This window comes from Pholcus phalangioides, unplaced genomic scaffold (genome assembly GCF_987345545.1).
Source record: "Pholcus phalangioides strain wild (caught in Gottingen) unplaced genomic scaffold, Ppha-v1.0 ptg000017l_1, whole genome shotgun sequence".
In the NCBI taxonomy this organism is placed as follows: Eukaryota; Metazoa; Arthropoda; class Arachnida; order Araneae; family Pholcidae; genus Pholcus; species Pholcus phalangioides.
Window position 1 is genome coordinate 54,319,789 of NW_028301610.1, and position 16,890 is coordinate 54,336,678.

At 34.7% G+C, this 16,890-nt stretch overlaps 1 protein-coding gene across 1 annotated transcript in view; it reads right to left on the reverse strand.

The window, feature by feature from the left end:
- The window catches only part of Usp47 (ubiquitin specific protease 47), a 507,668-nt gene that overhangs the window by 13,126 nt on the left and 477,652 nt on the right, over nt 1–16,890 (reverse strand). Inside the window, exons 31-34 of the mRNA XM_089246367.1 lie at nt 9,156–9,286; nt 8,964–9,011; nt 3,841–3,971; nt 3,638–3,709 (exon numbers count right to left, since the gene is read on the reverse strand). Coding sequence (XP_089102493.1) covers nt 3,638–3,709; nt 3,841–3,971; nt 8,964–9,011; nt 9,156–9,286 — 382 coding nt within the window. The remainder of the gene's footprint in view (nt 1–3,637; nt 3,710–3,840; nt 3,972–8,963; nt 9,012–9,155; nt 9,287–16,890) is intronic.

Below are 16,890 nucleotides of genomic sequence, written 5' to 3' on the forward strand. Positions count from 1 at the left end.
CTTTGGTACTCTAGGCGAGTATCTTATCGACCGAGCTACCGCACCCCACAGATATTTTGTAAAAATGATTTTTCAATGGAAGTCTTAATTAAAAAAGTTATAGCATTTGAAAGGGGGTTTAGTGATTTCTAATTGCCGCTTAAAGGGTTGAACAAGTAATAGATCCTAGTAATAATGAAATGCAACAAACTTTAATGCAACAATTTAACTTGAGAGAATCTGCAGAAAATGTAATGCCTTTTGATATTAAGTTTCACCTAAAATAAAATTTTGGAGAATGTGCTTGATAAGGATTATAGTTCATGCATTAAGATGACACTCTGTCCTGCTAGGGATGATCGCTCATTACAGGATCTCTGGAGAGAAACCCTAGTTTCTCATGGAATCTCTCGTGTGTGGACAGAGACTGTCCATCCCCCTCCCCTCTCCCGACCGATCTGCGAAACAGATTAACTTTCCCCACTGAACTTCAGGCTTATTTTTAGAATGTTGACTGAGCGCGGTGGAGAAAAGATATGCTTGTCATTGTCCCCTATTCCAGTGGAACTTTTAAAAACAATTCTCTTTTCTTTTTCAGCAGCGAGTTGCAATGTGAATAAAACATGTCACAAAGGGAGGGAGTGGGAAAGCAGTAACATTTTGTGGTTTCTCTGAATTTTCGCAGTGAGATGTTTGCTGTAAACAAAAGAAGAGAGGGATAAAATAGGAATAGTAGGAGGGAATTGTGGTAAAAAAGGACGATTACGGCAAAAGTAGGAAAATAGGAGGACATTTCTGAAAAGTAGGAGGAGCACTGTGACGCCTGCACACATAGTGGGGCGTTTGATATAGTAGAGAGTATCAAGCAGAAACTCACAATATTGGCTCGGTTTTTTTAATTACAGAATGCTCTATATCTTCAAAATTTATAAAAATTTTATAATTATAAGAACCAATGCTCAGACATCAATTTAGAAAAAATAGTGTGGTGAATATCACTATTTTTAAGGATAACTATGGAAATATTCCACTCATATGTTAGTCGCTTCTCTCCCGTCACTTGTGCATGAGCACTTTTCGAAAAATAAATTATATTTCTACTAAATTTATGAGTAAAAAATTGAGAAAAATACAAACTTTATCAATGAGTCCCCTGCCATTTAAATTAGTACTATTAGCATAGGCGAGAGGACGCAGGTTTAAAATCTGTCCCCCCCCCCCATTTAAATAGTTTTTTTATTTGTATGGATATTTGTGGGTTTCATTTTTTTTACACAACAAGAAACGTAATTATTGACACCCTAAAATCCAGCATAACTTTAACATAACATTAATGCTTAAAACTTGCTCATTTTCCCACAGAAATGAATATACAGAATGTTTTTTTTCTAATTCCGACTATTCAAATACATTTTTGCACACACGGTGCATGATAAATTAGCGTAAAAAACTCAAAATATCATTTTCAGTTCAGTTACGCACGTGTGCGAAAAAATTTCCACGGAAAATTTAAGAAAATTATAAATTGTGCTGCTGTTTTCATTTGATTGTCCACACCATTTTGAAGTACATACAAGAACTAAATATCAACAAATTCTGGTGATATTTTTTACCTCACTACAGTTTTTCTAACAGCGAAAACAAGCCTTTTGATGGCCGTCTTGAAACCACACACAAGTGACCAGAGCAGCAAAATCAAAATATCTTGAATGCGCTGCTATTATCGTTTGTCTCTGAGTTCCCGCCCTGCTGCGGTGCACGCCACTATATGCAAGCGCACTAGAATCCAAGCGTCTGATTTCGCTGCTCTGATCTCTTCTCCCTTCGTTGATTTGCTCACAGTCTCATTGTTTTCAGCCTTAGTGTCCAAACTCGCTGCATCTCCATACTTCACAACCCTATGGATGCCAGTAAAAATGCCATGGATACTAAGGCTGCCATGTAAATAAAGTGATAGAACAATAGATTTGGCCATCTTTTTCCCTTTTTTCAGTCATTTTCTCACATTTCGGGGGGGGGGGGGTCTGCCCCCACCCAAGTCCCCCACCCTCGCTACATCCTTGGCATACAAGGAATCTCTGCCTTCTCACAGATAATGTTCTCAGTCACAATATCACCAGCTAGTTGCTATTCATTCATCCACATGAGCAGCAACTTCTCTACGTCCTCCAAGCATATAAGACTGTTGCTTTGATACTATTGTAACTTTTTTTGTTGTATTTTTAGTCCTCTTATTTAATTTTTCTTCTTTAAATATTGTGCAAATCATCGATGTAGAATTCTCATACAATCTTGCAATCTACTCCTATACCTTAAACATACTTTTCTATGATTTCCATCTCAAGTTCCAGAGTGATAATCTTTCTACTGCTTTTCTTCTAAAAATTCTTTTTCATGGAGGCCATTCTTGCAGCACAGGTATAACAACAACAGAGTCATTACATTCGGATGGAGAATTAAAAAATGCTGTAAGTGCACATACACATAGTTACAATGTTACAACCTAGGTTTCAAACTAGACATAAACAGTCAAGCTCCCATGTGTTTTCATTTTGCGAGTCAGGCACACCAACTTGGAGAATATTACCCATAATTCCACAATACATGTATGGACAAAAGTGAAAAACCATTGGCAAAATTTTTACTCACAATGCAAATCATCGCTCGTTTATCAAATCAAAATCTATTCAAAATTTTTGCTGGTTAACTGAAGTTTCACTGTATATAAAATTAATTTTGTGTGCGTTCTCTATACAAATCAACCATTCTGGACTGACCGTCGCCGAATTCTGTATACATACCAAACAGAACTCAACTTGATCGATTGGCTACTTTAAAAGTTTGTAAGAACTGGGCATATGCCCAAAATGAACAAAAAAACTGTCAGGCAACAATGGTTTGTGGGCCTTAATAATGACTTTTGGAATGTTAAGTTTTATGTTATCCTGGTTCCCTAAAAAGGCATTTCAATCATGTTTATTCCTTCACAATGGTTTTCCATTGCTTTGATGCTCCCAGTATATGTAGAAAACCCCGGCAGTGGCGGGTATTATAGATAGTAAAGTTATACAAAGAGTATTATCAATTCTAAATTCTTGTGTAATAAAATTCACAAATTTTTTTTAAACTCTTATTTATACAGATGTGGCTGTGGGCAGGTTGGCTGCTGACCACATGCACAGGTGGCCACAGAATAGGGGTAGTTTTTGTATTATGTCTATGAAGTCTATTGTTCATTACCAAAAAAACTGGCTGCAAAGGGAAGTTGGCCGAGGAATGGAGGTGGCCATCTATGAAAATTTCCTTTTACTCTCTCTATCTCAAATACAGTCAAACCTCGCTACAACGATATTTTATATAATGATAAATCCCTCTAGAATGATATTTTTTCAAGTCTTGTTTGGAAATGCTAAAACTATAATGCAGCCTCTCCATATAGCAATTATCCTTCTACATAAATATTTTTCATTGGATCAAGGTTTCACTGTACTATATTTGAACAACTATGGCAGAGTAAAAAATTTTTTAATCTTTGGGCCTGACAAAAAAAAAGAAAAAAAAATACCCCCCCCCCCCACAAGAAAAAAAAAAACCATCGACTGTTCAACAAAAGTACACTTTGTAAAAAATGCAAAAAATATCTTTATTAACTACTAACCTTGTGTTCTCTTTAGTTGCTATCAAACGTTTTTCTTCTTCTGTGAGTTTCTTCAACTCTTCTCGAGCATCCCTATGAGAAATTACACAGAAACAAAAAAGTACTTTTCTGATCTCATTTATTGAAAAATTAGTAATCAGAACTTGAATATTATTTAGTCATAATAATTATTACAGTGTTAAATTATAGTAATGAATTATCACCTGTAGTATATAACAATCCCATCATCTACTAAGTTCAAACTCCATGCATTTTGAGCACATACAGTAAAAGACCAATCTAATTCTTTATGGATGGACATGACAGATAATTCACAAGGAAAAGTACCAGGACCCTAAAACAGGAAGGTAGAGTGAAATAAAAAAAATTAAATACCAACATAACTAGTTAAAATGAGCAGTGACTTGCAGTGACTTACGGCTGTATTCACCGACATGGTTTAAACTATAGTCATAATTTTTGGATAAGAGATCAACATAGATTGATTAAAAACCCGAATTAAACCAATCCATGTCAATCTCTTATCAAAAAATTGTGACTACAGTTTAAACCATGTTGGTGAATACAGCCCTTAATGATGTAACTGATAAAAGTTTTATGTCAAGGAAACTGATACAACTACTCCAACTTATGAATTCTCCAATTGCAAACTTTTTGAGAACGTACCAAAACATTTAGTACCAAAATTCTACACTGGCATTTCCAGTTTGGCAAAAATGTTTCAGCACACGTTTGCTTCTCCCCTACCCCCTTCATAGTTGCAGCTCTGATTGCAGATATTCAAAGAATAAATATAAAATCATATTATGCATATTTATGTACAAAATTTAAAAAATCCTATCCTTAAAACAGCTATAGCAGCGACAGGAACTTATACACAAACATTGAAACAATTTTAGGTAGGATATAATATACTGCAAGCCATTCATAATATATATAGCATCTCTAAATCAGTTTCCCAAACTTGCTGTTCCATCGCCCTTTTCTTTAAAATTTTTTTGTTCTCATTGCCCCCAACTCAAGCCAACCCATAGGATTCTATGCAAAACACATAGCTTCTACTGACCCTGGACCATTCCATTGCCCACTTTGGGAAACAGTAATCCAGATGGAAAAATTACTGAAGAGTAATCAAAAAGCATTTGAAAGAAAGAAAAAAAAACCTGAGCAAGAAGTCTCTTAGCACAAACGTGACTTATGGAGGATGTCAGGATCAGAACTTGTTCATGAGTTGGGGATATTTATAAGAGAAGTATGGCTGTGTATAGGTATTTATAAGTGCAGTGAAACTTGTGTAAGACAGAATCTGTGAGATAAAAACCTGTCTTGAATGAAATCAAAAGATAGTCCAATCAATGATTAGTGCTTTGATGTGTAATTTTATAAGACGAAAACCTGTCTAAACTAGAATATCACAGTCATAATTTGGCTAACAAAAACGATAGGTCTCTACGGAAACTATTTTAATTTGTTCACGGTATGGTTCAAAATTTGAAGATAAATCTTATAACATACAAAGAAGCACTATAAAAAAAAACCAAAAACTGAAAGAAGGTTGAAATAAATAGCTTTCACAACTGGATGAAAGAGAATTTGAAGGAAGATGAGATACTGCAGGTCTTTTTATTTTACACTATGTGCACAACCCAGTCAGGTTTGTAGATGCCCTCTTACATGATTTCTGTGTCTCATACATACAGATGGGAAAATATACTCTCTTAAAACATTCAGACTGTAGAGTTTCATGCAGAGTCTCGCTCAAAGAACTTGTATTCATAAAATATTCAAGTCTAGTGCTCTCTCTCATTTTTTCTGCAATGCCCTTTATTCTTAGCTTAACCCAGAGCTGGACAAATCCTAGGCACTGGGTTACCACGGCAACTAAAAAAATGGTTTTGGCGTCTAAAATTTTCTTTGCGTAGTTACTAAATGGCAGGCTGAGAGCAGCACAAAATATTTAGAATTTATCTGGGAACAGCTGTCGTACGGTCCGCCACTTGGCGATGTTTGGTGCCAAAAATGTCTGATGGCCTGACGAAAAGTCGCCAAGGCTGTCAGACACTACGGACACCGAAAAAAAAAATCATCAGCGTGCAAAACATAATAGAAACCACCAAGCATAAAAATAGGAAAAACATCAGTTTAAAAAAATTACACCTGGACCATTTTTTTTAATAATAAACAGATCGGGGCATAAGGAATTCCGGGCATGTTGAATAAATAAATATTCTATGTATTAAAACTAAAACCCGGCATAGGCAGAGATAGACTTGGAAGTCTGGCGGGGGCACCGCCATTATTGCTGGGGGGGGGGGGGGCACGATGATGATGACGTCAATTCTTATATACATATATACATTAGATCAGTCAACTCCACCTTCGACGCTGGGGAGGGGCATTGCTCCCCCCCGTATCTCTGCCCATGAAACCCTGACCCTTTTTTAAATAATAAACGGATCGGGGCATAAGGAATTCCGGGCATGTTGAATAAATAAATATTCTGTGTATTAAAAACTAAACCCGGACCCTTTTTTTAATAATAAAAGGATTGGGCATAAGGAATTCCAGGTATGAAAAATTCTCTAGGTTCATTTTAAATAATAAACCGATAAGACAGAAGGCATGACAATGGATGAATAAGTAATAAATACAACAAAATAATAAAACGGTATGATACAACCTGACCAGTAGATAATAATCCAAATGATGTGAGTTACAGAAGGGAGGAATAATAATCCAAGAGACGTGCTGGAAATGGAACAACGACTGTTTTGAATTTTTCAAAGAACACAGTGAACAAAAGAAAAATCCTGTTTGGCAAAGCTAGCGTCACCTAATATCACAAAGCAAAAACTGGAAAGATGTTAAAAAATATGGCAACCCAGAGCCCCATTATGATGGTCTTGGCAACTTATCGCGAGAAAAAAGTCACCAAAGTCGTAGCAGACCATACTGCAGCTGTTCCTTTATCCGCAGCATATCTGCCAACATGAAGGAGGATCACTATGTCCTGAAAAAGTCAAAAGAAGCATTATTTTGGACCTTTTGCTTCGGGTAAAAACTTTTTGGCACCTAAAAAATACTTTTGGCACCTAACTTCTTTTTTCGGTTGGTCCAGCCCTGAATTAACCATTCATTTTACCTGAAATGACTTGAAAGCTCTCTGAAAGAAAAACACAGTGCACACTGCTTAATTTTATCATATCGGGAATTCTGATAACAATAACCAACTGATAAAATATCCAAAAAATCATGGAAGTGATTATGATGACCATGTGTCCCATTTTGTTGAGCAGGATGTATGAAAACAGGACATTTGGCTTTTTATTTCACGCATAACTGTATCAAAATGTTGAATTACGTCATTTATCCCCTCTTATTGTTACACAAAAGGACTTCTTCCTTTAAGCTAAAATCCTTGTCTTTTATTCAAAAACTGTCAAAAGTTAGAATGGAACTGTCTAATGTGTATCAGGAATTACCATGCTCTTTATAAGCACAGTAAGCTACATAGATCCCTTGTGAAAGTCTTCCAGTCAAGGAACTGTGAATGCAGTTAGTTCAAAGAAACTGACCATGCACTGAGGGAGCTTTTTCTGCATTACACATGTGAATGCATGTGTAATGCAAAAAAAGTTCCCTCATTTCCTCCTCGTTTCTGGATAAATTCAAGACTTTTTAACAGGGAGATAGGCTCGCATTCACGCTTCAAAGTTGGGAACCACAGAAAACTAATTTCAGCTGACCACCACTGAGGAGCCGGTGGGGCTCCAAACCTAGGTCTTTGCTATGCAAGTCCATCACTATGACCAATCGACCACCACAGCAGCAGTAGGTTACATACACAATAAAGAAAATACAAGAATTTTTGTGTGTGTTGTGTGTACAAATATGTGTCCAAAAATATGAAACGCATTTCATACCCCCAGAAGTAAAACATATTATTATAGTCCTCCAAACACAAAATGAGACTTGGCTACAGCATGTCACATCAGATGATTCTATTCTTTACCAGAAGGACAAGACAAATGTGAAAGCTTAATCACTGATGAGCTATTATTGATGCACAATTATTTTATTTGAAAGAATTAGATAAAACTCGTTCAATGTGAAGTGACATGATGTAGTCTCACCTTGTGGTTGGAGAACTACACGCAGTAAAGAAGTACCAGATTTCCTTCATTATTTAAAAAGCTGATCTTTACATAAGCTTTGATTGCGAAAACTCGGTACATAAAAATGACTCACATTTTTTAAAACCTATAAAATAATTGTGCTATGTGATTGCATATACGTAAAAAACTTTTCTTGCTAAAATAAAAAGTGAATAAAAAGCAGGGTTGGCAGGTTTTTGACACATGGCAGTTTTTGACGGTTTAAACCGCAGTTTAAACTGTCACGTCAAAAACCTCACATATTGCTTTTCGATATAAAAATTCCCATTGGAAATGCACACGTTAATTGCATGTAATGTTTAAAGTGACGTATGTTATACAAAGAATAAATATTTAATATGATTCTAAAATAATTTTATTCACTTTACAGAATTATTTTGGACAAAATATACATGTTTTTTTTTCCTTATAAAATTTGAATAAAGCATAACATGAACATTGAAGGGAAAACTGCGGAACGATTTGACATTCTTTGATTCAAGATGATTCTTGACCTTCCAAAATTTCTTCAACTGCTTATATATGTTTGTATTGATATAAACCGTCTGCTGTCCTCTTTTTACAACAGATAAGTGTTTAAAAAAGTTCATTACATCATGTATGTAATGTTGATTTCTGTTATTATTAAATTATCTAGATAACCACTGAAACTTAAAACGATACTCTTATCGCGCATAACATTTAAATATATCTAGGGATCAAAATACTAAATTGTAGGACAAAAATGTCATTTAATTTGGCAATGCCAGCCATTTGGTATGTCAAACTTAGTTATTCTTACTTTTGCACTATGATATGGTACATTTATTAGCATTTATAATGCAATGGTTTCCCAATTGAAACTTTATGACTCTTATGTTGAAGAATTCAAAATTGCAAATTATAATTAACATTTTGTTTTAATTATTGTAGTAAATTAATGTTTAAAAATAAAACATTCTGGTATGCAAAACAGTAAGTTTTTCATCATGTTGTATACCTATCGTGTTCAAAACAATATCAAAAGGCATTTATTTAGGTTTTGACGGTTTTCGACAGTTTTTGACGGTTTAAACCAGTTTTTGACGTCAAAAACCCAACCCTGATAAAAAGCCTTCAAAGTGAAAAACTGTGGAATCAATTATAAAAACAGAGAGAAATAAAGTAATTACCTTGGCAAACTGAATGTAATCTTTGGGTATGCCACTTGCTTCTGACATCTAAAAGATAATTCATCATTCGTGCGAATAAAATTCAACATGCAAACACATTCCAAAATTTATACAAATATTTATAAAAAAATGATCACTCAAAAATTATTTATTACAGAAAGTTAAAAAAATATAATTAATCAAATTATTTACTCTTTCTTTCAGATTTTCAACACTTGCAGGTTCCAGAACAATTTCCTTTAAAGGACCTATTTCATAGGTTGATGGACACCACCTTTTAATGTAGACCAGCTGACTTGAAGTTGATGTCACTATTTCAGCATCTGAAATGTAATATATTTACTGAAAACTAAAAGTACACGCATCATGTTGGAGAAATGCCATATCTACCACCATTCAGGCATTTTATTACTCTTTTACTCCTCAAATCAGGGTTAGCAAGGTTTTGGACAATACAGTAAAAACCACCCTGTCCAAAACTGTTCACAATCCATGTCTCAAAAATCATGCATAAAAAATGGAATTTGAAGTAAAGATAACATCTATGTATAAAAAAATTTGAAATTGAAAACAGTGATATTGATTATATGTATTTGTATAATTTATACAAATATTTATACAAAATTATCAATCAAAAATTATCAATCAAAAATTATTTATTACAGAAAATTAAAAAATATAATTAAAAAATTAAATTTATTTACTCTTTCTTTCAGATTTTCAACACTTGCATCTTCCAGAACAATTTCCTTTAAAGGACCTATTTCATAGGTTGATGGACTATATTAATTATACTACTTTATTATACAGATTTTATCAGCTCAAAACCACCAATGGGCTAACAAAACACTGAAGACAGAAATAAAATAACATTTTTAGTTTTTTAGATTTTCTGACATTTAAATTTACAGTTTTTTGATCAGTGATTTCTTTTACGCACTAGTACCAATCAAGCTAAAGTAAATGTTTTTATGTAAATATTTTATCCCTTTGAAGTCTCACAGACAGTTTTGAACACTTCAAATGGTTTTATTTTATTCTTCACTTTCAAATGGTTTTATTTTATTCTTCACTTTCAAATGGTTTTATTTTATTCTTCACTTTCAAATGGTTTTATTATTTTTTTTTTATGATAGAGTACTCTGTATCATTTAAGGAAAAACTATCCCTTTTCATGCCATATTTTGGCAGGGCTGGGGTTTGGGACAAGACACAGATTTTACTGCCCAAAACTGTCTTCAACTATCCCAACTCTCAAAAAGGCATGGCATGAAAACAAATAGATTTTTCTCTTTTAGTAATCAACTCAAATGGAATTCCAGGTCAGTATGATAAAGAGCCTGCTGCTTATTAAAATCACTTTTATCCTGATGATTTTCATTTTACTAAATGGCTGATTTTATAACTGGTGAATCAGAAACTGAAATTGAAAAAAAAATTACGGAAAAATAAATAGCATGCAATAAAAAAAGTAAATACATGATGTATTATAAACTGCTGAATTGACAATTGTGTTATTAAGTAGTTTATTAATTATTCATAAAACTAGAACATATACATTACAATACATAAATATCTGTTCACTTATTTGTAAATTTTTTTCGGAGAGGCCTCTACAAGAGAATGCATTGGCAGTTGGCCCCAGCACTTATCAGATAACACATCCCCAGGCTTCTTCATGTATGTAGCTGCTTGTACCTGTCAGTTTATTGTCCCCCATTCTTGTATCAGATTGTCTTTGTGTCACATAATATCCCAATATATATTATATTGTTTAGTCTTTTATTTCTCCAATTTTCCCACTATCAGACATGCCAACATTGGCTTAAAGCTCGTCAGTAGTGATGAATGTTCAGCTTTGCCATGGAAGGGGGTACCCCAGAACATAATCATAGTACAATAAAAAATAGCTAAAAAAATCAATTTTTTGAATTTTAAAAAATTTAGAGTTCATTAAATACGGCATTTAAATAACACTGGAACCTAGAGGGCTCGGGCCACGTGAGCCCCTCACCTCCCACAGCAACGTTCAAAGGTCACAGAGTCCCGTAATAATTCCATGAATATTCAATGCAATCCCAACGTGCATACGCCCTTGTGGACTGTATATATGGACATCTAGCAATCATAGACCTCCCCCATCCCCGTTTTCTTCGTATCAGAGCTTCTATGGCACCTACAACCAAACATCCTTTCTGACACAAGTTTAGCGAGCTCAACTATGCAAATGAAGCCAGGTCCGAACCCACCATGCTGAACCATTGAAAAACCAGTTTTTAGCCCACAGCATTGGGGTGGTTTTGACGGAAAACAGGTATCTGCGCATTTGGGCATAGAGTAGAACGGCAGGTTTAGAGCAGCTTTACAGATTGCCTTCTGCGCACATACAAAACAGACTGACTCCAATTTTGTCTCCTCTCAAACTCTTACATGCGGATTAATCGTTATGGTAAAGATCAATGCAATTTTATAAAAGTAATAATAAAAATAAGTAAAATACCAAAAGAAACTCAAAGACCTGATTTTTTTAAACTGATTTCCGTAGTATTGAGAGTGTCTACCGTAGCTCTGTACTTCATCGCGGCCGTCCATAGAAACTACAGACAATCTGTAGCAGTTGGTGCAACATTACCTTGGGCCAACTGCGGAATAGTCCTAGATCTAGTCATTTTGAAATCTTTATTTTCTGACCTTTAATTCACCTCAGAGAATCGGTCCGCTGACACCACGTGCTAATGATTTGGTGGTTGTCATATATCTTCACATGGCTGCTACATTACTGATCAAATTGGAATACATCAAGTCTGCTAACACGGAAGTTCGTCTGAGATGTCGTTGCCTGTCCGCTCCTCTGCTGCTAGCTGCGGTGACATCATCGAGTGTTGATTGGGACGAACTTCTTAATTGAATCATGTGACTCTTGTGATGGTGGTCCGAAACAAAGTAATTGGTAAGACTGAAACTTTTTCTAGAACCAATGTTGTTAAAAGAAAACTTTAACGAAGATATAATATTGATAACCGAGTTAGGGTGAAATATTATTTGTGTGCGGTCTCGGAATAATCAAATAAATGTTTTAAAAGGAAAATGTGTTGTCAATTCATTCTTGTCCTCTGTAGTGGAGTATTGGGAAAATAATTAATTGAATCCGGTAATGCAACATTAAAACGTTGCATATATAATCGATGCCGGTCGATTGGCAGAAATCTGCAGCGGACCAGTTCTCAGAGGTGAATTAAAGGTCAGACAATAAATAAAGATTTCAAAATTACCAGATCTAGGACTATTCTGCGGGGGGGGGCCAAGGTAATGTTACATTGGCAACTCTGCACTATTCATACAACAACACTGGTTGGTTGTAATACCAATTTTTTTTTACACAATGCACAAATTCAACGATCAGAACTTGTGGAGGGGAGGTTGTTCCAATCAACTATGGTAAGAGGAAAGAAATTTTTCAAAATGGTAAGTAGAACTGAGTACAGTAGAACATTGACTATCAGAACACATCGGGACCGAAGGGTATTCGGAAAAGTGAAAAGTTCAAAAAATTGATTTTGAAACTAATTCTATAATGTAAAGGAATAATTTGAAATTCAGCAGCAGAACCTTAAAATAATAAAATTTAACCGACTTATTCTGAAAAGTAAATGAAAAAAAGTAGCGTATCACAAAAGAAAAAATAAAATGGTAAAAGAAAAAATAAAATGGTAAAAGAAAAAATAAAATGGTAAAAGAAAAAATAAAATGGTAAAACAAATGCACAGACAAAACTTTTTTTTTCCATCCCCCCCCCAAGGCAGGTTCTACATTGCCCGAGTAGAATATAATTCCATGTCAGTCTTTCCATGCAGAATAGAGAAATCACATCTACATACTGTTCATAGAACATAAATGTTTCCTTTCATGGATGCTACCACTAATTGATAATCTTGGGTATATGAACTCTTAAAAGCTTTATATATAGCTTAAAGTTTTACATTTTCTTTCTGAAGACATTTAATCAGAGGAAACAGTACAAAAAATTTCAAAATACAAACTTGCTGACGAAAAATCTCGTGTTTACAGCATGGCTGTTAATGGAACACAATAATGATTATACAGGAATTTTGGTAACCAAGGGCTTACCCCTGATAAATGATTGCCGATAAACACTATGTGAACAAAGTCACATCTTTGCAAGTTACTTAAATGTGGTCACCTAGACTTTTTTCTCGGTTGCTCGATAGAAATGACCACGGCTGCCTTCTATGGTGTTTTTCCTAATGATGACGGCAGTCATTGACGTCATGACAATGTGAAAGCTCATGTAAAATCTAATTTTCTGCCAAAATCCGGAGAGCAGGAGGAAGGATGAAAAATCCGGAAAGTTGACAGGTCTGCATCTATATGTTTGTTTGCATCATTTTCTACGCAATTCTTAGAATAGTCAATAGCATTTTTTGAATCACAGTACATGATAGGAGTAGGTAAATTTTCTATACCACATTCTTTTGATTATTCTATCTAACCAAATAATTTCACTACACAAAGATGCCACTGCTATATATTCTGCCTCCATTGCAGATTTTGCAACACAGTTTTGTTGCTTCGCCTTCCATGATATAGGTATTGCCACATAAAAATACAATATAACCTGTCACACTTTTTCTAGTATCTTTACCATTTGCAAAATCACTATCAGAATATCCTACTAAACCTTCAAATACATTCCCATTAGAAAAAACTTATGTTTACCGCACGGCTGTTAATGGAATACAATAACGATTATACAGGAATTTCGGCAACCAAGGTCATGCCCCTGATAAATGATTGCTGATAAACGCTACGTAAACAAATTCACCTCTTTGCCAGTTGCTGAAATGCGGTCACCAAGACTTTTTTACGGCTGCTCGATGGAAATGATCACAGATGTCCTCTATGGGTGTTTTCCCTAACAACGACTGCAGTCATTGACGTCACGACAACATGAAAGCTTGCGTAAAATCTAATTTTCTGCCAAAATCTGGAGAAATTTTAACTCTGAATGTGTACGTGCATGATAAATAACTCCATAACGCCGCCAAACCATTAAAAAAAATGAGTCTATCTTTAATTGCTTCAACTTGCTTACACGACATTTTACAGCCTCATCCCGTAATAGTTTCAACATTAACAATTGAAGCAGGTCAGCATTAGGCCACGATTCTAACCACGCAAGACATTTTGTGAAACACTGTTCTGCCGCACTGTGCATTATTACATCTGCCGTTGGTTCATCTTCATCAATTTCACAGTCATCCTGATCAACTTGATCGTTCACTTCCATAATTATTTCTCTGTCATCCTGGATCATTACTATCAATTTTCAACCACTGAGACACATCCTCTTCATCACAGGACTGGAATACAGAGAGTTCCTGAAGCATATCTAACCATTCTTTCAAATCTGGAAGATTTTGATCATCTTCAGTGGTTGCATTAAAACCATAAAAATATGGGCTTCCTAAAACTTCGAGAGATAGTGACCCAAGGAAGAGAATTCCAAACTTCTGCTACCATGTAACAGTAGTCTTTTACATTCAATGTTTTTGCAAAAGACAAGATATCCTATGAGGAATTCTCTTCCTGAATCAACAATTTTATAGCAACTGCTTTCTGTACCGGCGTTTCAGGTTCTCCAGTACACCCCGATCAAGTGGCTGAATAAGGGAAGTCATGTTTGGAGACAAAAACAAGCAAGCTATCCCCTCATTTTGGAGCATCAAACAGTCTGAGTGTGCCGGTGCATTATCTATTAATAGACTGCTTTGTCTAAACCCTTTTCTTTTAATCTTATTTTGACTTCTGGGACAAATATGCATTGAAACCATTCAGAAAACAACTTAGAATCCATCCAAGCATTTTTCTGCGACAAATATTTCAGCGGTAATGAGCAAATATTAACATTTTTGAAACATCTTGGATTGGGACTTTTCCCTACCATAGGGCAAGCGATGAGTCCCAGATGCATTTGCACATGCAAGGATTGTAACACAATCTTTCATTTTCTTTTCTCCAGGAGCTGTAGATTCAGTTCCACCACCAAGAGTTTTTGATGGGAAAACTTTCCAGCAGGGTTGTTTGGTTTAAACCATGTGGTTTTTTTCAAAAAGTCAAAAAAAGTGGCCTAAATATAATTTTTTCCTTGAAAAATATCTCATATTGGTTCATTATTAGCCAGCATTTTTCATTTTTATCACATTTTATATTCTTAGGGTATATTTTGATGGTATATCTTTAAATAGCATAAGATGGTGTAAGTAGTTTTTTCCAAAAAAGTCTCATAAAAAAAATGGCCTGAATACATATTTTATTTTCTTATGAAGTATCTTAGTTATTTAAAGTTATATACAGAAGCCACAATTTCTCATTCTTACCACATTTTCTAACCTTTGGCTACATTCTGATGCTCTATCTTTAGCAAATTCATGAATAAGGATTGCATCACACATCTAAATGTAGTGGTGTATTATCTCACAAGGTTTTTTTTTTCCTTCACAAAGAAGCAGCAACAGTAGTGATACCATCATGCTAGGGGCACACAGGTGGTCCTATAATCCAATAAAGACACCAGCTGTCCCTAAAGGACAAAGACTAGTGTACTAGTAGTTACATTACCTCAGACATTTTCATTTTCTTTCCCATAAGAAGTACCACATCTCACACTGCATATCTCTCAGTCTTAATATTCAATAGTTGTTGTTTTTTATACTTTCACTGTTAGGCCCAGTTAATCAGGATTCCACTGTATAGTAGTAGTTACAGATTTATGAAAAATAATCAGCTATATACAGGGTGATTATAATTAAAGTTTTGATTCAAAAACTATATAATAAGTACTGGTCAGAATGACTTGTAAATTTGCACGGATACTCTTGAAGCAATAGAATTTTCTTTGGCGAAAGAAAAAAAGTGCAAGTAGATGATGCTGTACTTGGCCAGCAGTATAATCTATTGTGTGCAGCCACATCATTTCGGCACTTCCACAGCATCAGTGTGTAAATAGAACAACTTCTATCAAGATGCACATTGCAATGCCAGCAAAGCAGCTGCTGAAGACCCATTTCGACAATAACAGGATTGCATGACACCTGGCCGGCCATCAGTTAGTTCATTTGACCACAACCCTTGCAACTTCTGGCTGTGGGGGGTACCTCAAAATGTTATGAACAGTGGTCGAATTGCAAACTTTGGTGAATTGCAAGCTTCAGAGCATCCCCTATATGTTAGTAGTTCCTCAGGAATATTAACGTGGGGGCGCATTTGGTTTAATAGAGGTGAAATTGCAAGTGCATCCACATCATCACCATGGCATACTCTGATCTGTTAAACAAGAATTTTTGTGCTTTCACCTCATACCCAGAACACGGTGGACAACATATTTAACAATTCTTGAGTAAGTTGTAGTTATTTGTTAAATTACTTCACTTTTTGTGATGTTTCCATGAATTATGAAATCGTGTAATGCTATAATTAAGTTATCATTTTGCCATGACTGGCTATTGTTTCCTTTCTGCAAGAAAATTTCCCATGTGTTGGATGATGTTATTAATTTTACATTTTAAAGTCATTTTTTCCCCGTTTACTTAATAAAATTATATATATATTGCTTCATTAAATACATTATATTCACCTAATTTTTATTATAGTTTTTGCATAATAGCTTCCTAATTAAGCATACTGAAAGTAACTGGAGAAAACATCTTTATATTATATGATTAATAATAACATTAAAAGAATTTTCAAACACGAAGCAATCCATTGAGTTAAGTAAAAAATAATTAAATTGCAAAAGTTGGTTTTTGTTAAAATATAAGAAATATTTATTGATTAATTAAATATGGGAATAATGTTAATTATATTAATAAACATTTTATTTTAATTAATTATTAGAAGTTTGAATGAT